At 42.2% G+C, this 21613-nt stretch overlaps 1 protein-coding gene across 1 annotated transcript in view; it reads right to left on the reverse strand.

Moving 5' to 3' along the window:
- Positions 1–16752, reverse strand: part of LOC124616472 (sodium channel protein Nach-like) — a 64684-nt gene extending 47932 nt beyond the window's left edge. Inside the window, exons 1-2 of the mRNA XM_047144781.1 lie at positions 16532–16752; positions 7775–7931 (exon numbers count right to left, since the gene is read on the reverse strand). Coding sequence (XP_047000737.1) covers positions 7775–7931; positions 16532–16752 — 378 coding nt within the window. The remainder of the gene's footprint in view (positions 1–7774; positions 7932–16531) is intronic.
- Positions 16753–21613: the final 4861 nt, after the last annotated feature.

Consider the following 21613-nt stretch of genomic DNA (forward strand, 5'->3'; position numbering starts at 1 on the left):
TTAGAAAAATCGCACGAAATCAACACAAGTAATCACTCGTAAGTTCCAGAGTGCTACCAGGAGCCCAGCTAGCACAGTGACTGTGCACAGGAAGCGAAAAAGAATGGTGCACAAGGGTCAAACTGCCCCTCATTCTGTAGTCTTTGCTATGAGATGTTCGAAGTGGTGTAAACAGCGACTCCACTGGAACGCGGGCAATTGGAAACGAGCAATTTGGAGTGATGAATGTGCTTTATCCGATGGAATATGTGGTGTACGGGAAGGTGTCATCGTTGAGTGGCTGTAGGAGGATACAAGATGACTTGGACAGGATTTGTGATTGGTGTAAAGAGTGGCAGCTAACTCTAAATATAGATAAATTAAATATAGATAAATGTAAATTAATGCAGATGAATAGGAAAAGAATCCTCTAATGTTTGAATACTCCATTAGTAGTGTAGCGCTTGACACAGTCACGTCGATTAAATATTTGGGCGTAACATCGCAGAGCGATATGAAGTGGGACAAGCATGTAATGGCAGTTGTGGAGAAGGCGGATAGTCGTCTTCGGTTCATTGGTAGAATTTTGGGAAGATGTGGTTCATCTGTAAAGGAGACCTCTTATAAAACACTAATACGACCTATTCTTGAGTACTGCTCGAGCATTTGGGATCCCTATCAGGTCGGATTGAGGGAGGACATAGAAACAATTCAGAGGCAGGCCGCTAGATTTGTTACTGGTAGGTTTGATCATCACGCGAGTTATACAGAAATGCTTCAGGAGCTCGGGTGGGATTCTCTAGAGGAAAGAAGGCGTTCTTTTCGTGTATCGCTACTGAGGAAATTTAGAGAACCAGCATTTGAGGCTGACTGCAGTTAAATTTTACTGCCACCAACTTACATTTCGCGGAAAGACCACAAAGATAAGATAAGAGAGATTAGGGCTCGTACAGAGGCATATAGGCAGTCATTTTTCCCTCGTTCTGTTTGGGAGTGGAACAGGGAGAGAAGATGCTAGTTGTGGTACGAGGTACCCTCCGCCACGCACCGTGTGGTGGATTGCGGAGTGTGTATGTAGATGTAGATGTAGAAGGGTTTGGCTTTGGCGAATGCCTGGAGAACATTACCTGCCAACACGTGTGATACCAATGTTGTAGTTTGCAGGAGCTGGTGTTACGCTGTGGGGATGTTTGTCGTGGTTAGCGCGTGGTCGCCGTATTGTGCTTAATAAAATGCTAAATGTGGAACGATATGATCACATTTTACAGCATTGATTAGTGCGTACAGTAGAGGAACAATGCTTGATTGTATCGGCATGGCAACGCACCCTGTTAGTTAGTTGGTGTCGTGTTCCATTGATCAATCGCACGATACGGTAGCCGTTATGATGATGTGGAATGTGCCAAGTCCACAAGCAATGCACATATGAAACAAGATTTTTTAATATATATATATATATATGGTGAAGAAGGAGTTGTCGAGGAGATATGATTTCAATTTATTTTTAAAGCTATTACTGCTGTCTGTCAGATCAGACATTTTATTTCATCTTGTAATTAGACGAAAATTTTTATAGCAGCATATTTTACACCTTTCTGTGCCAAAGATAGGTTGAGTAAAGGATAGTGTAAGTCAATTTTGTCTGGTATTATAATCATGAATGTCACTGTTCTGTCTAAACCGGTGCATGTTGTTGAGAACAAATTTCATTAGTGAGTAAATGTACTGCGAGGCTGTTGTAAGAATTCCAATCTTTTAAAAAGATGCCTACAAGATGTGCGACTATGAACCTCACACATAATTCTAACCACTTTCTTTTGCGCAGTGAAAACTTTTTATCTAAATGTTGGGTTACCCCAAAATATTATTCCGTATGCCATCAGAGAGTAAAGTATGCAAAGTATGTTAGCTTACTAATTTTTATATCCTCAAAATTGGCAATTATTCTGATTGCAAAAGTTGCTGAACCTAGTCGCTTTAGAAGATCCAAAATATGAATTTTCCAGTTAAGATTCTCATCTATATGTACACCCAAAAACTTTGTATGCTATACCCTGTCTACTGACTTTTGTTGATGTGTTATATTTATTTGCAGCAGAAAATTGGATGTTTTTTCAACGTTTAGAGCAAGCCCATTTGCAGAAAATCAATTAATGACTTTTCCGAAGACCTTATTTGTATCATCTTCCTTTGTATCATATTCCTTTACTGGATTAATAATGATGTTTGTATCATCAGCAAACAGTGTCAGTTCAGCTTCCTGTTTCAGATAGGAAGGGAGGTCGTTCACACATATCAAGAACAGCAGGGAACCATGATAGAACCCTGTGGAACACCTAATGTAATTTTACCCCAGTTAGATGAAGTGGCAAACTTATTTAAATCACTTGACCCATATAAGGAAACGTTTTGCTTCCTGTTCTGTAGGTATGACTTAAACCACTCATATGCTATTCCATTTATACCATAGAATTGTAATTTGTGTAACATAACGTCATGGTTCACACAGTCAGATGCTTTGGACAAGTCACAGAAAATTGCGATTGGTGACATTTTACTATTTTAAGACTATTATGTGGACAGTGAAATTGTATATTGCTGTCTCAGTGGAACAGCATTTTTGAAATCCGAACTGCGATTTACTAAGTATCCCATTACTGTTGAGATTGATACCACTCTTGAGTACATTACTTTCTCGAAGATTTTTGAAAATGCTGTAAGCAAGGATACCGGCCGATAATTATTGACATCTGTGGTGTCCCTCCTTTTGTAGAGAGGCCTGACAATGGCACATTTTAACCTGTCTGGGAAAATACCTTGAGTTAGTGATGCATTACATATGTGACTCAGAACATCAGCTGTAATTGCTGCACATTGTTTTAATATCTTATTAGAGATGTCATCTACCCCAACAGAACATTTATTTTTCAAAGATTTAATAATTTTACTTATTTCACAAGAGGTTGTTATGTGAAAGTTAATCTGACTAAATTTTTTCAGAGTTATAAAACAGCACCTGTGAGCCAATGAGTTGCGAACATTAACATTCCAGAAATGGACAGGCCTGCCTGAATCCAGTGGAACATCTTTGGGATGAGTTAGAAGCCTATATCGCTCAGGACCATAGTGTCCAATATCACTGCCTTCTCTGGTTTATGTTCTTGAGGAAGAACGGGCTGCCATCCTCTCGCGGAGATTCGAACACCTCACTGAAAGCGTCCCCAACAGAGCTCAAGTAGTCATAAAGGCGAAACGTGGACACAGCCCATATTATTGCTCACTAATATGTGTTTGGATATCTTTGACCGGATAGTGTGTATGAGAGTAATACCATCGAAAGTTTGGAATTTTCTGGTTTATTATACTTCCGGGAAAAGAAGTAATCAACAAATTTCGAAAATAGTCACAGTAACAATTTTATGGAAAAAGAGAACGTGAATATTGCCGGGGGGGGGGGGGGGTCATTAAAGCAGATCTCAACAGTAGATGTGTTCCACAGAAGGGAAATCGGGATGCTGAACGCAAATCAAAAATGGCAGGAGATATTTATTTGTTTGGATCACGGAAGAGAGTCCCTCAAATGCTGAAAAACCTTAACTGTCAGACGCGTGGAGACAGAGGCTGACTACCACGGGAATTTCTACTCAAAACGTTTGAAGAACCGGCATTAAGGATGAACCTAGGAATATGCTACCGCCTCCTACGTATAGCTGCCGCGGGGCTCAAAATGGTTCAAATGGCTCTGAGCACTATGCGACTTAACTTCTGAGGTCATCAGTCGCCTAGATCTTAGAACTAATTAAACCTAACTAACCTAAGGACACCACACACATCCATGCCCGAGGCAGGATTCGAACCTGCGACCGTAGTGGTCGCTCGGCTCCAGACAGTAGCGCCTAGAACCGCACGGCCACTCCGGCCGGCCTGCCGCGGGGCTCACGAAGACAAGACTGGCACGTGTTTCACAGCGTGACGTACAGTGTTTCCGCAGAAATTTTTCCAGGGGGAGCGGCAAAGCTCTAAAATTGTTATTTTTTATTTAAATCAGTTTGCCAGTTTCGAGAAACGTCGTGCCATAAGAACTACATTCTATAGGTTACAAAAAAGCTTATTGCACCCCAGAAAATTGACGATTATGCACTCAATATATGAATAAAAAGTACACTTCAAGTTCAACGGGGGTACGGGGAGGGTCAGTTTCCCCACCTTAAGCATTCACAATACAACAATGTAACTCAATGGCAAACATTTTTGTAAGAACGATGTAGGCTTTGCTGATTTAAGATTAACAATAACGACTTCATGTTTCCGAATGTATAGTAACTGCTTTGAAAGAATTCAGCATCAGGTTAATCCAAAGCATACAAAGTGGTTTTGATACGTACATTATATCATAAATTATAGTTTAAGAAACTTCGAAGTGATGCTTGGCAAAAATAAGTATTTGTATGGCATAAATTTTCAGTTCGAAAAAAGTCTAGCTACTCATGAAACAGAAGTTCAGTTCGGGGTAAAAGCCTTACAATAATTGTCCTTTTTCTGGGAATAGTGATTATGGTTCTTATCTCTTCGTCAGCCAAATAGATTCGTTCTTTTGAGCATTCTAACAGTGAACAAGGAACTGAGTTCGTTAATCAGTTCTGCAAATTCATATTGAAACAATGTTTCAAAATCTTCTTTACCTGTCTTTCCGCTAGATTCTGCACTAACGTTACACATTTGGAAGTAGACTTTCTGCTTTTTTATCGTACTGAATTGAGACTAAACGTGTAACTTATTTCCCTCAAAGTAGGGGAACATTTTTTCGCTGACTGTATGATAGAAAAACAAGAGCGTCTAGAGCATGTTTGAGCTTTGTGCTGTGCATGGACTTTCAGTATTTTGTATGGAGCTTAGTCGAATAACAGGAGAAGATTCGTTGATGTATTTTCATCGACATATAAAGGCCACTAGGTTGTCATTCAAAGTGTGTGAATATTTCTTCTACACAATACATTGAAATCGATAGGAAATACTTCATTTAGTGTCTCAATATTAGGTCTACACAAAAGTATGCCTCATCAGACGTTTATATTCGCTAATGTCATACTATAGCAGTGGGATACCACTGGGTACACCTGTGAACCACGCCCAGAATGCATCGATTAATGTTTCACTAATCGACGGCGGCATATTGGTGACGTTAAACTGACAGACATACTGCGTTTCCTATAACACCGCACCAGTGTGACATTCTAGTAGTGTAATATCCACCGTCTTTGTCATGTCATTAGTGATCTCATGTAAATGGACATGCATCGAACTTACATGTCCAGAGACTGGTCCAGCCTGAAACACAACCAGTTGCCGCTAACGATCCGTGGACCCTTACACATGGAACGTAGCAGCTTCTGCTCTACGATTAGTTTCAGGAACTCGCACAGTCATTTCCGAGTCACGAACAAGAAGTTTTTGCTACCTGGGACTGTTTAACACTGTAGTGTCTTTCTTAGCGCTAGAGTGTTGCGCAGTACTGAAACGAAACGAAGTATCTCTTATGGAATGAATAAGCCGTTTAGTAATACTCTGTTATTCTTAGTGCCACAATTCGTATACCATCTCAGTGTGCAACTACTGTGACTACAAAATATGACCATGTGTCAGATATAACCGCGACCTGAGAATGAATATGTATTAAATTGGAATTTGACTTCAGATACGATGTAAGGAAATTGAGGGCTATGCGAGGGAATTATCACTACAGAAAAGGAATTTTCAGCTGCAGACGTGTGGCGTTAACATGATTGGGCAGCTCACTCAGAATTGTTTTTAATGATTAAAGTTTTTGTTATTTCTTGATAGTCTATGAATACATTGTTCAACTTAAACAAAAGCTTTGCAGCCCTTTCTCTCTCGAATCAGCACTAGCTTTCTTCTGAAGTTTTCGACAACCTTCTGTCGATATTACAGTCTTTTAAAACATGCTACGTCTCTCTATCATTAATGAAGTATAGACATAGGCTCAAAAGCGTATAAAAATTAGAGTATCCTCTAGAGGGAAATTCACTTAAATTCTCTTCCCCATATGCGATGGATATTGTGGCCATTCTATTTTATTTGCAAATATTTATTTAAGATGAAGATAGTACCATTTGACATGACTAAGGAATGCCATGTATTTTCAAAACTGTTCGACCATTAACAAACTAATTTCAGTTTAACGAGTTTGTCTGGGCCATCCTACGCAGCAAGCACAGAGCTATTTGTATTATACATAAAAAGCGCCTTCTCTTGCTGCAAAACAAATAATTTCAGTTTTTTGAAGACTCATTTAGAGCGAGCTTTTCCTGAGAGAGAAATGTTCATCGAGTAAGCTTACTGACGACAAGGTCAGAATAACAGTATTTTCTGTTTTTTTTTTAAATATATGTCCATTATTTGTTGTGTTACCACTCAGATTCGTCAAGTAAGATTTAATACATCTGTGCGGCTACGACAAACAATCCGCTAAAATTAAGATAACCTTAGTCTCATCAGTAGCTGAAAGAAAGTAACTGAAGCACTCGATACTATTGACATTGCACCAGGGTGGAAAATGTGCTATTACAGGGGTATGCAATACAACTTCATAATTTGAAAACAGAGCTCTCATTCGACATGGAAGAATAATTAAATAGGCACTGAGAGAGGGTAGAATAGGTATGTTATAGTATTATGAGAAGAGATTGCATTGTTCTCAGTTTTCGCTCTCACTAGTGTGGCGAAAATAATCCTAGATGCTGGACATAGTGAAACTGTGCAAACTAGACGCGGCGGATGTAGGGATAATACCAGCCTTCGTCTTCTCTCCAGCTACGAATTAATGGCATCTCCTCTTCAGCTTTACTTGAAGTAAACATCGCTGTTTTGTGACTTGAGACTTCCGGTAATGTACGATTTCTTGAACGTGCTTAACCAGATCGAAGAAGCCTTGAAACCAGCAATGTTTATCTCAGTTGCTATTTGGAGGGACCAGTCTAGCGATCTTCATCGGCAACAGTACATTGCCTCTCACGAGCAGCTTTACACGGTTCATATCTCAAGCAATACTTGTAGTGCGTTTTAGCAGTCAAAATTTTGAAAGATTGTTTCATTCGGTGTAATCTTCCGGTATAAAAATTTTCAGGACATGTTTCGACAAGTGAGATTAGACCTTTCCCTTGTTAGTAGGTCTATAGATTATAACCTCCTGTCTCGGCTAAATCCTAATTTGATTTATTTTCTGGATCATCAAAGTATCTGTTGTACAGTATATAACATTTTGCGAATAGTTGCGAAAGACCCTAAGTATTGGTAGACTGCGCCCAGCGAAGGAACATTCTTTCAAGGGAGTGAAACAAACCATTCATTGTAAACTGTCTAATGTTTAACTGCAGTGTCAGAAACGTATTTAAATTTTGATTACTAGCCACCGTTTATTTTTAATTAGTAACTGTTGAGTGGTTGTTCTGCACTTTATTACCCCAGTTCTCATTTCCAACACTAGCCACGATAACCTACTTCACTTTCACAGTGATGTAAGTTACAACACTCTTCTGTACCCCAACCTTCCCCAGAATAGTGCAAGCTAAGGAATTTTAATTGTCTTCCTCGCCGCCTTTATACTGGCAAGTCTAACAAACAGAATATCTTTTTTTGCAGATGTAATGGGAGGTCAGATTGCCGCATACCCGTGGGTTGATTAGAAGATAACTGTAAGATTCAGGCTGAAGTAATCCGAACAAGAAATAAATCACACGCCAAAATCATTTCTTGTTGGCTCCTAACAAGAGCTCACCTTCCTCATGAAGACGTCCAGAGACACGTTGTTAAGGTCCAGGATGGCTTGGGCCAACCTCAGGTGGTCGATATCCTTCTCTCGTGGTTCGATCAGTTCCACGAGCTTTCCCAGTTCCTGAACTCCCTGGTCCAGGCTCATACCTTCAGGCAGATACCTGTGAAGCCAACACGTCATGTTTACAGTCCGACATAAGGTAATTCATGCGAGTCAAGTGATGAGTATAATTATACTATTCGGTTGTAGGGAATCAGCGCGTTAAGATGGGTCAATGTAGAGATTTTGAGAGAGTGGTAGTTAGGAGCAATCGTGTCATGACGTTCCTATCACCACGCCGTGAATGAAGTTACCCGAGTTTTGGCTGTCTACAAGGAATGGTGTACCACGTCCAGTCATGTAACCTGTATAAGAATGGCAGGCGTAAATATATCCTAAGCGGCGGGGACAGAGGACCTTGGCAGTGACAATCGGCTTCAAACCCCGTCAGAAATTGCTGCTGTCAGTGAATGCAGGTCTGTCTCAACCAGTTTGTGAGCGAACAATGTAATAGACATCTGGAGTCGAGTACCTTGCAAAAAACCGTTCCTTAAAGCGGGACATAAGGCTGCACGTCTTCAGTCTTTTCAAACATCACAGAAAGTGGACAGCAGTTGACTGAAGGTGTGTAGTGTGGTCCAAAACGTGCTTCTTTTCAAATGATACAAGGCGTCGAGTGTTCTGGCAGCGCAATGAGGCGTTTAACACTCAGTGTGCGGAGAGTGTAACTCTGCGGTAAGCAGTTGTGTGATGTTTTGGGGGTGTTTTTCATAACATGATTTTAACCCACTCCTTCAGATTATCGTGAACATGATCCAGAAGTTAAACATTCTCAGTGATCAATTATTGACTTTACTTCTACATTTTCATAATGAGTAACTTTATATTATGGACACTCCCACCTCCCAAGATGACAAGGCCTTGTTCACAGGACTGCACAAATATGTTCCTGGTTTGACAAAAAAATCAGGCACCCTATAGCATCTGGAGTCGGCAACTAAATTACTCGATGTTAATCACATAGAATAAATCTAGGGTTACTTGAAACATCAGGTGAAAGGTAACAATCAGCACCCCTGCAGTTTGGTAGCTCTATTAGATCTAATCATCCGTCCATGAGTGGCTTCAGCTGGACATGGCATATATGAAGGAACTTACGGATTCTCTTCCTCGCCGAGTTAGGATTATCATCAAGGCCAGAAGCTGTGTTATGTGGTCCTAGCGTAATGTCTGTCCGCTGTGCGCTGCTGTAAGCGAGAGTAAAATGTAGTTGCATAATACACCTGCTGTATTAAATATTTTGTCAGTCCTAATTGAAGTTGGCGATTCACTAATCCTGCTGGTGAATTGAAATAATTCATGGAAAAAAGCATATAAGCATGTCGCACATTCTCATAAAATTCTCAAAGTGCATCATGTCATTTAGTATTATTTTTAAGTCTTTTCTGTAATTTGAAGAGTCATCATTGGAAAATATGTGCAAGCAGCAAGAATGACAATATTTCCACGTCGTATAGCACCCTGAGTCTAAAAATTCGGATTTTCTGCACTTAAATTCAAAATTCATTTTCAGAAACGTTTCTAAATCGGCTCAGTTGGTAGCTGAATACCATTATGTGGTCATTATACCGAGTTTGCACATGTGCTCAATTGAACCAGCGGAAAAATGTTACTATCGGAGCACACAAAAGGCGCTTATGCTGTTATTTAAAGTACTCTGACGGAAAAGTGGGGTTCCAGGTGCCTCATTCTGCTTTCCCCATTTAAAAATTTTCCTAAAAAGTTTGGTGTTCGAATATATTCGAGCCCTTTTATGCTGAGAGAGACAGAGAGAGTTGCAGTGGGAAATAGATGGAAAAGTAATAAATACTGGAAGATAGTAGACATTGCTTGTGATATGGAAAGAGTGAAGAATACAGCGAAAGTGTGAGAGAAAGAGAGGGCCACAATGGTAGTGGAACATAGTAGATAGTGACAGAATAGTGCCAGGAAAAGTGTGAAGGAGACAGTTCCAGTGGGAGAGAAATAAAGAAAAGAAGGAAGTGGATGTGGTTGAGAGCCAATGATAATGACTGGCATAGCCTATGACAATAGAACGAGGAAGATACAGATAGTGACAGTGAGAGGAGACAGCAGCAGTGAAAAGGAATGAATGAGGTAGTGGCTGTAATAGAGAGCAAGAGAGAGACAATGCCAGTGGGAGGAAACAGTAGGAGTAGCACAGAATGAAGGAGACTGTGACTGTGACAAAGGGTAAAATGTCAGAGAGACGCAAAGAGATAAAGACAATGAGTTGGGCTGAATGATTGAGTGAGAAGTGGGAGCGGATATGTATGAGCGACTTACAGGGACAGACTAATGGATGTGACCGAGTAATAGAGGAGCTTGTGGGAGTGCGAGGTGAGCTGCATGCTAAAAGGAGTGCGGATATGTTCACATGCCAAAATGGTTGGGAAAACTTTTGAAGTTGGTGAGGAAGGTAGAATGAGACAGTTGGTACCCCATTATTCAGTCAGAGTCTTTTAAACAGGAGCCTTTTTTGTGCTTCGATAGGAGCATTTTTCCTTCGGCTGTTTTACTGTGTGCATCTAAATTAACTACATTTAGACTGCCTACAAGAGAAAGCAAAATAATACTAAACAGATTCTTATAACAAAAGAAATTAGAATTAGTGTTGGGAGGTGCTACATTATGAATGTGTTTACTGTCGGTGGTACGAATGATAATAAAAAAGTACCATTATTTTGATAGTCTTTCTCGGTTCTAATACACGTTGTTTCGTTGGGCACGGGATATGCATATATGCTGTAATTTTCTTCATATTGCATCACAGGTAGAATACCTTGCTTTTGTTACTGTTTGAAATTCCATGCTACAGTTAAATGACAAAAGTCCAAAAGATTTTCCCGTTTCTCAAGTACCAAAATTAAAGAAATAGTGTATTAGACATAGGCTAAAGATTTGGTTTTGAAGGACAAACTTCCAAATTAATATTATGAAATATATTAACGTAGACATTGTATATGGATGTATCAAAAAGAATTGTCGAGAACAGTGGTCCAGAATATGGGGAAGTTAACGAAATGCGTTGAATCTTCGATAACTGTATTTTCTTCACATTATTTGCACGATGAAGGTGCACCTCTTCACACATAGTGTCACCATAAACTTTAGCAAAAAGTGTGAGACAGGTGAAATATCCTCACATTTCAAAAAGAACGTAATATTTCCAATTCCAAAGAAACCAGGTGCTGACACGTGTGAATGTTACCGAACTATGAGTTTAATAAGTCATGGTTGCAAAATACTCAAATGAACTGATTACAGAAGAATTGAAAAATAGGTAGAAGCCGACCCCGGGGAAGATCAGTTTGGATACCAAAGAAATGTGGGAAGGTGCGAGGCAATAATGACTCTACAACTTCTCACAGAATGTAGGTTCAGGAAAGGCAAACCTGCATTTAGTGCAACTATAGACTTAGAGAAAGCTTTCGACAATATTGATTGGAGTATTCTCTTTCAAATTCTAAAGGTGGCACGGGTAAAATACAGGGAGCGAAAGACTATTTACAATTTGTACAGAAACCAGGTGACAGTTATATGTGTCAAGGGGCATGAAAGGGAAGCAGTGAGAAGGGAGTGAGACAGAGTTGTAGCCTATCCCCGATGTTATTCAATCTGTACTTTAAGAAATCAGTAAAGGAAACCAAATAAAAATTTGGCGAAGGAATTAAAGTTTAGAGATAAGAAATAAAAACTTTGAGGTTTGCTGATGCCATTGTAATTCTATCAGAGACAGCAACGAACTTGGAAGAGCAGTTAAACGGAATGGACAGTGTCTTGAAAACAGAATATAAGATGAACATCGACAAAAGCAAAACAAGGGTAATGCAATGTAGTCAAATTAAAGCAACTGATGATGAGGGATTTAGATTAGGAAGCGAGGGACTTAAAGGAGTAGGTGAGTATTGCCATTTGGGCAGTAAAATAGCTTATGATGACCAACGTAGAAAGGATATAATATGTTGACTGGCAGATACAAGAAGAGCGTTTCTTAAGAAGAGAAATTTGTTAACCTCGAATATAGATTTAAGGGTTAGGAAGTTTTTTCTGGATGTATTTGTCTGGAATGTAGACACGTATGGAAGTGAACGTGGTCGGCGAACAGAACAAATGTTTTTAAAATGGGGTGGGACAGAAGAATACTGAAGAATAGACGGGTAGTCGCGTAACTAATGAGGAATTACTGAATAAAATTGGGAAGTAAAGAGAACTGTAGCACACTTAACTAGAAGAAGGGATCCCTAATTTAGTGTTGGAGAGGAATGAGGGGGGTAAAAATTGTAGATGGAGACCAAGAGATGAATGCAGTAAGCAGATCCAAAACGATGTAGATTGTAGTTATTCGGAGATGAAGAGGCTTGCACGGGGTAGGAGAACATGTGGAGCGGTATCAAATCAGCCTTCTGACTAAAGACCACAGAAACAACAATCACAATTTAATGGTTCAAATGGCTCTGAGCACTATGTGACTCAACTTCTGAGGTCATTAGTCCCCTAGAACTTAGAACTAGTTAAACCTAACTAACCTAAGGACATCACACACATCCATGCCCGAGGCAGGATTCGAACCTGCGACCGTAGCGGTCTCGCGGTTCCAGACTGCAGCGCCTAGAACCGCACGGCCACTTCGGCCGGCAATCACAATTTACCTGAATGAAAACAAAATTACGATTTTGCAACATTTCCGTAATATTTGAGGAGAGCCTAAATCCAGTGTTGGTAACGTGTAACACTGTGCAACTGTTGTAAAATAATAGAAACTTTCATTGACTGAAGCGTGAATAAAAGAGTGTTAACTATATCAATAGATGAACACTTACAGCTGCAGAAGCACAAAACACTATTAAAAATCCAGAAAACTGTCGCCTGGAACTAGAAACTGTGTACGACATACTCAGAACATTGTGATCGTACTGTGGTTTGTGTTTCGATAGTTAGGAAGCAGCAGCAGCGACTGAGAACTGAGACTTGTGACAATCAACAAGTGTGACAACCTGAACTGGATTCTCCTGTTCAACAGGCTCGTAAAATCTTGAAACTCGATTTCCTGGAAACACTTAAGAACATTGTATGAAGGGCGATTAAAACCCATTCGGAGGCCGTACAGTTCAGAATCGATATTCCAATCATACAGAATCGCCGTGAGCGTTGAGGCAATTGTCCTACTAACGCACCAGAGTGACGCTGCTAAAACACCACGTCCTGCTGCGTGAAGAAGTCCGTAACTGCCAGCTGCACGTCTTCGTCCTATGGAAATCGTCGACCCTTCAGGAAAAGCACGTCCGGCGTTACCTGAATTACACAATTCCAGGCCATTCCAGTGGAAGAGGAGTAGCAGAAGATGAACTTAATCGCCAGTGATCTCCCAGGTCTCCAGAACTTACACCTTGTGACTTTTGTCTGTGGGATTCAGGAAAAGCACGTCCGGCGTTACCTGAATTACACAATTCCAGGCCATTCCAGTGGAAGAGGAGTAGCAGAAGATGAACTTAATCGCCAGTGATCTCCCAGGTCTCCAGAACTTACACCTTGTGACTTTTGTCTTTGGGATTCAGGAAAAGCACGTCCGGCGTTACCTGAATTACACAATTCCAGGCCATTCCAGTGGAAGAGGAGTAGCAGAAGATGAACTTAATCGCCAGTGATCTCCCAGGTCTCCAGAACTTACACCTTGTGACTTTTGTCTTTGGGATTCAGGAAAAGCACGTCCGGCGTTACCTGAATTACACAATTCCAGGCCATTCCAGTGGAAGAGGAGTAGCAGAAGATGAACTTAATCGCCAGTGATCTCCCAGGTCTCCAGAACTTACACCTTGTGACTTTTGTCTTTGGGATTCGTAAAAGACCGCGTGTTTATCCTCCTAAGCCTGAAACGCTTGAAAGTCTGCGACATCGCATTGTGGAAGCTGTGAATTCGATAACGAGAGACCAACTGCTTCGTTTGTGGCAGGAAATAAGACACCGGTTTGATATCTTTCGTGTAACACATAGTGTTAACTTTGAATGCACAAAAATTGGAACTTTTCTCCCTCCAGGAACATTGGAAAGGTGTTGCTATCTTTCGCAGTTTGGAAGCAATAAATGTTTGAAATCTGTTCCTTCTTTTTGAATAGCCCTGTACTAAACAGCGTTTGTTACATCTAAGGATGTTAGACTGCAGGAGCAAAGTCGCTGACCCGTTGAGTGTACGCTTTCTTTGTCAGTGAAGATATACGAGTTTCTAATACCAACTGAAGGTGGAAGGAGCGAAAGGCTATTTACAATGTGTGCAGAAACCAGATGGCAGTTATAAGAGTCGAGGGGCACAAAAGGGAAGCAGTGGTTGACAAGGGAGTTGTATCCTATCTCGGATGTTATTCAATCTGTTTATTGAGCAAGCAGTAAAGGAAACAAAAGAAAAATTTGGAGTAGGAATTAAAATCCATGGACAAGAAAAAAAAACTTTGAAGTTTGCCGACGACATTGTACACTACTGGCCATTAAAATTGCTACACCAAGAAGAAATGCAAATGATAAAAGGGTATTCATTGGACAAATATGTTGTACTAGAACTGACATGTGATTACACTTTCACGCAATTTGGGTGCATAGATCCTGAGAAATCAGTACCCAGAACAACCCCCTCTGGCTGTAATAACGGCCTTGATACGCCTGGGCATTGAGTCAAACAGAGCTTGGATGGCGTCTACAGGTACAGCTGCCCATGCAGCTTCAACACGATACCACAAATCGTCAAGAGTATTGTGAGGAGCCAGTTGCTCGACCACTATTGACCAGACGTTTTCAATTGGTGAGAGATCTGGATAATGTGCTGGCCAGGGCATCCAGAAAGGCCCGTACAGGACCTGCAACATGCGGTCGTGCATTATCCTGCTGAAATGTAGGGTTTTGCAGGAATCGAATGAAGGGTAGAGACAGTGGTCGTAACACATCTCAAATGTAACGTCCACTGTTCAAAGTACAGTCAGTGCGAACAAGTGGTGATCGAGACGTGTAACCAATACGATCACGCCGGGTGATACGTCAGTATGGCGATGACGAATACACGCTTCCAATGTGCGTCCACCGCGATGTCGCCAAACACGGATGCGACCATCATGATGCTGTAAACAGAACCTGGATTCATCCGAAAAAATGACGTTTTGCCATTCGTGCACCCAGGTTCGTCGTTGAGTACACCATCGCAGGTGCTCCTGTCTGTGATGCAGCGTCAAGGGTAGCCGCAGCCATGGTCTCCGAGCTGATAGTCCATGCTGCTGCAAACGTCGCCGAACTGTTCGTACAGATCGTTGTTGTCTTGTAAACGTCCCCATCTGTTGACTCAGGGATCGAGACGTGGCTGCACGATCCGTTACAGCCATGCGGATAAGATGCGTGTCATCTCGACTACTAGTGATACGAGGCCGTTGGGATCCCGCACTGCGTTCCGTATTACCCTCCTGAACCTACCGATTCCATATTCTGCTAACAGTCATTGGATCTCGACCAGCGCGAGAAGCAATGTCGCGATACGATAAACCGCAATCGCGATAGGCTACAATCTGACCTTTATCAAATTCAGAAACGTGATGGTACGCATTTCTCCTCCTTACACGAGGCATCACAACAACGGTTCACCAAGCAATGCCGGTCAACTGCTGTTTGTTTATGAGAAATCGGTTGGAAACTTTCCTCATGTCAGCACGTTGTATGTGTCGCCACCAGCGCCAACCTTGTGTGAATGCTCTGAGAACCTAATCATTTGCATATCACAGCATCTTCTTCCTGTCGGTTAAATTTCGCGTCTGTAGCACGTCATCTTCGTGGTGTAGCAATTTTAATGGCCAGTAATGTAATTCTGTCAGAGACAGCGAAGGACCTGGAAGAACAGCTGAAAGAAATGGACAGTGTCTTGAAATTGGGATATAAGGTGAACATCAACAAAAGCAAAACGAGGATAATGGAATGTAGTCGAATTAAATCAGGTGATGCTGAGGGAATTAGATTAGGAGAGACAGTTAAAGTAGTAGATGAGTTTTGCTATTTGGGAAGCAAAATAACTGAGACCTGTCGAATTCGCGAGGATATAAAATGTAGACTGGCTATGGCAAGGAAAGCGTTTTTGAAGAAGAGCAATTTGTTACAATCGAGTATAGATTTGAGTATCAGGAAGTCTTTTCTGAAAGTATTTTTACGGAGTGCAGCCATGTATGGAAGTGGAACATGGACGATAAATAGTTTAGATAAGAAGAGGATAGACGCTTTCGAAATGTGGTGCTACAGAAGAATGCTGAAGATTAGATAGGTAGATCACGTAACTAATGAGGAGGTATTGAATTGAATTCGGGAGAAGAGGAATTTGTGGCACAGCTTGACTAGAAGAAGGTATCGGTTGGTAAGATACGTTCTGAGGTATCAAGGGATCACTAGTTTAGTATTGGAGGGAAGAGTGGAAGGTAAAAATCGTAGAGGGAGACCAAGAGATGAATGCACTAAACAGATTCAGAAAGATGCAGTTTGCATTAGTTATTCGGAGATGAAGAGATGCACAGGATAGAGTAGCATGGGGAGCTGCATCTGGACTGAAGACCACAACAACAATAACAACAGCAGATATGGGATATGGTTGTAACAACGCTCCTCAAACACGCAGATATAAGAAGGCCAGCTAGTACTAACATGTTCTGCAGCAGGCTCCGGGCATGGCTGCGATGCACCTTGTTGATGGGGCAGACGCTGACAGCAGGGAACGGCAGCTGGTAGATGGGCAGCGTTGCCGTGTCCAGTGACGTGACGGTGGCTCCCATGGTCAAGTGATGGCGCCACTTGTGCTGCAGCAGGAGCGCCACGGCCGCCAGCGCCAGCGAGATCACCACCGACCACGCCGCTCTGCGAGACATAGGCCTCGCCAGTTACAGTGCTCTACAACTTTCTGCAGACAACGAGGGTAGTAAGCAAAATGTCTACTTCTACACGTACAGTAAGGTGACTAAAGTCATGGGATAATGACATGCACAAACACAGATGGCGATAGTATCGCGTACACAAGGTATAATAGATCAGTGCGTTGGTGGAGCTGTCATTTAACCAGCACAAAGTCAAGTCAAAACCAAAACCATCATGTCATCTCCCCCACCCCCACACCAAGCAAGGAGAAGCGCCCCAGAGGCGCTAAGACTTGCCACCAGCAGAGGGTCCAAACCTCCATCATGTGCGTCTGCGTCTGCGGAGCTGTCATTTGTACTCAGGTGATTCATCTGAAAAGGTTTCCGACGTGAGTACGGCTGCACGACAGGAAACAGCAGACTCTGAACACAGAATGGTAGTTGGTGCTAGACACATGGGACACTCCATTTCAGAAATCGTTAGCGAATTCAATGTTCCGCGATCCACAGTGTCAAGAATGTGTCGAGAATACCTCATGCCTCAGATAATATCATCTCAGCCGACTCTACACACCCCCAAGCTCACAAAATGGCCTTCTTCCATTCTTGCATACACCGAGCGCTCGCCATTCCTCTTTCAGCAGACGCAATGCAGAACGAGTTACAAACGCTAGAAGTTATCGCCTATAATAATGGATATAAACCAGAAATTGTGAGACAGCTCTTTAAGAAGCAAAGCATCTTATAAAATAGGGCGACTCTTAAAGAGCCACGGCTTTAAGATTGCATATTCTACAAATAATAGCCTCAAAAAGAACTTGGTCCACTCGTTAAAGAATACTAATGACCAATTATCTCGTTCTGGCTCAAATGGCTCTGAGCACTATGCGACTTAACTTCTGAGGTCATTAGTCGCCTAGAACTTAGAACTAATTAAACCTAACTAACCTAAGGACATCACACACATCCATTCCCGAGGCAGGATTCGAACCTGCGACCGTAGCGGTCGCTCGGCTCCAGACTGTAGCGCCTAGAACCGCACGGCTACTCAGGCCGGCATATCTCTTTCTGGGGTGTACAAAATTAACTGTAGTGATTGCCCTAGTTATTACATCGGCCAGACAGGGAGAGCCCTCTCAGCTAGATCTAAAGAACATATACCCACGAAAAGTGGTGATGGCACGCGTGGTTCGACTTTTGCCGAGCACCTTGTTCAATTGGCCCATGCTCCCAATCCACCAAATAACACAGAGCTATTAAATGGCGAGGTTAAAGGCACTAGGCTTGAAATCCTTGAGGAGTTGCAGATCTTTAAATACCTGTTGTTTGATAAAGAAAACCTACTTAATGACCAGCTACAATTGACAAATAAGAACTTTTTCGAAGGTTTTCAACCTTTGCTTCACCGGCCCTGATGTATCGTTGCCTTTGCAGTCGCCGACGCCTGACTTCACTTTCCTTAGTCGAATACTTACGTATTCAAAATTGAGGAATAATTTTGCCGAGTAATAGCTAGTCTTTCTTACGGGCTCCGCATCCGTTTATAAGGTTCTCGTTTTCCTCATAAGTAAGTTCGGTTACATATTACGCCATTAACAGTTTTAGTGCTTATATTAATCCAATTCCTAACATAAAGGTAGCTACTGTTAAGCATCTATATTTCCACGCGCGCATGCGCATGACCATCAGCGGTGCGCGGTACATAGCTGCTCGCTGTGATTAGTTCCGGCGCAGCTCTCGCGGCCTACCGACCTCGTCCGCGCAATGGGGCATGCTGTTTCTCTTGAGCCCAAGTAATGTAGATTTATGACTTGTTATTACGGAGCTACAGTTTTATACTTGACACGGCCAAACTTTGGCATACAATAGTTTAGTGTCAATAGCTTCTGAAGAAGGCCAAATTATTTTGGTTGAAACCTAGGTAACGATTGGTTTCTATTTGCAACTCAGGCTGACGTGTTATATGTTTAATTAACTATCACCATGGACAACGCAGTGGCCGACGGCCTTCACTTCACGACCGAGGGCAGCGGTGTTTGCGTAGAAGTGTCAGTGCCAACAGACAAGCAACAGTCTGTGAACTAACGGCAGAAATCAAAGGTATCCGATACGAAGTGCGGCGAAAGTTGGTGCTAAGGGCTATGGCAGCAGACGACAGACGCGAGTGCCTTTGCTAAGAGCACGACATCGATTTCAGCGCCTCTCCTGGGCTCATGACCATATCGGTTCGACCCTAGACGACTGGAAAACCGTGGTCTGGTCAGAATAATCCCGATTTTTAGTTGGTAAGAGCTGCTGATAAGGTTCGAATGTGTCAAGAAGTCACTGTGCAAGCTGGAGGTGGCTGCAAGGTGTGGGCTGTATTTACATGGAATGGACTGCGTCATCTGATCCAACTGAACTGATCATTGACTGGAAATAGTTACGTTCGGCCACTTGGAGACCATCTGCAGTCATTCATGGACTTCATGTTCCCAAACAATGATGTCATTTCATTGGACCCCGTTTGTCTCGACTGGTCTGAAGAACATTCTGGACGGTTCGAGAGAGTCATTTGGCCACCCAGATCGCCCCGACATGAACCCCATCGATCATTTATGGAACATAGTCCAGACGTCAGTTCGTGCACAACATCCTGTACCGGCAACACTTTCGCAATTAAGGACGGCTATAGAGGCTGCATAGCTGAATATTTCTTCAAGGGACTTCACCGACTTATTGAGTCAATGCTGGACTACACAGGGCAAAAGGAGGTTCGACGCGATATTAGGAATTATCTCAAGATTTTTGTCACCTCGTTGTACAGGGTGATTCAAAATTATGTTATTACGCAAGTAGTAATTACGTGCCTCGACACGAAACATGTATTTAAATGAATTTAAAAAAATTGCGATAATTTATAATTTAAATTGTGGTATCTACTTGTTCGCCGTCTTGTGTAAGACATATAAGAAACAATGAACAGTAGCACGCAAAGTCCGTGCGCGCATTGCACGGGGAATGAGTAGTATCATTTCTCGTATTCGATCCTTCTGTTCATGGAGGTTGCAAATTTTCCTTCGGTGCACACGGTTCTTGGCCAGCCCCTAAGAACCTCAGAGTGTTTCAAGACCGGTGATTTTAGAAGCCAGCACAATGACCCAACATGACCGATCCATCCATCGGGATATGTTTGATTAAGATATGCACGAACAGTGCACCCATAATCCGCTGGTGCGCCATCTTGTTGGAAGACGCCCGAGCGCGAGATTGATACCAGAATTTTATGAATGGCACGCTCTTGCAATATCGTTAAGTACTCGTGTGCATTAACTGTTGGTATATCGAAGAATTAGGACCATATTACTGCGCTGGCGGCGACAGCGCACCAAACATCCGCGTGGGGAAGTTCCCGAATTTCTTGAGGCTTTACCCGTCGCAAAAAATTGTGTTACGTAGATTAACAAATTCACTTGGGTGAAAGGCAGCCGCATTGCTGAATGCCAAACCTTCCACATCTTGTTCTGAATATTCGTTATTTCAGCTAAAATCTGACAGCATTCCAGTAACATGTTTTTCTCTATTACAAACTGCACGATTTGAATGTGGTAACGTCACACTGCAAGGTCATATTTCACGTTGTACCAAACAGCTGACTGGGGAATCTCAGTTTCAGAACTGCACCACCTGGCTGGCTTCGAAGGAATCAGCACCACACCTTGGTGGATGACAGGAACGTTCATTCCAGATCTTCCTCATCCCAGACATCCGTAATTTCCTTGATGGTGCTGTTGATCCAGTTTACACAAGCTTTTGGTAAATGCAGTGAATTGTTAAATAGCTTGGTAGGTGAAGAGAGAACCGACCCTAAAACATTCGACCGACTACACACACTTCTGTCATACTTGCTAGAGTTCTTCTTTCCTCCAACGTGAACTGATCAGCCACTTTGGAATCTCACTACAAAAGAAGTCATTTATGCTTGACATTGTCATGCTAGGGAGCGATCTACATTAATGTAGAAACAGAAACACAACTTCAAACACTTAAGATCGTTATTGTACAAGATTTGTAATGATGATCTGTTTCAGCAAACTGCGTTGTTATCGTCAGATGTTCTGCAGTACGTTTCACAAGTCAAGATTCTGTGAAATGTACTGCAGAAGACCTGATGACGGCAACGTAGTTCGATGAAACCAGTCATCACAGTAATTGCTGTACAATAGCAATTTTGGGTGTTTGCAGTTAAGCTTCTGCTCCTACATAAAAAGTAAAATAGTAACGCTTGTAGCAAAAAAAAAAAAAAATGGTTAAAATGGCTCTGAGCACTATGGGACTTAACTGCTGAGGTCATCAGTTCCCTAGAACTTAGAACTACTTAAACATAACTAACCTAAGGACGTCACACACATCCATGCCCGAGACAGGATTCGAACCTGCGACCGTAGCGGTCGCGCGGTTCCAGACTGTAGCGCCTAGAACCGCTCGGCCACCCCGGCCGGCAACGCTTGTAGCACTTATACTTGAATAGCCTATATTCTACGAGGGTTGCCCAGAAAGTAACGCACCGCACTGTTTTCTTCAACAATTCTTTATTGAACATAATGAGAATTACACACACGAAAGAATAGTGTCTCATCTACACACCCTATTTTTCCACGAATCTCCATCCCGTTCTATGGCCTTCCTTCAGCGCGAAACAAGAGCGTGTAGGCCCTATGCCCTGTGGCTACCAATCCTTGTCCTAGTGGTGGGGGTAGTGCTTCGCTGCGTGAATCACTTCTTCATCGTCCTCAAAACGTCTTCCGCGGATGGCATCCTTTAATGGCCCGAACAAGTGGAGGTCCGTGGGGGCTAGGTCAGTTGTAACAGCCATGGAAGGTCTCCCCGACCGCTG

This window comes from Schistocerca americana, chromosome 5 (assembly GCF_021461395.2).
Source record: "Schistocerca americana isolate TAMUIC-IGC-003095 chromosome 5, iqSchAmer2.1, whole genome shotgun sequence".
Taxonomy (NCBI): Eukaryota; Metazoa; Arthropoda; class Insecta; order Orthoptera; family Acrididae; genus Schistocerca; species Schistocerca americana.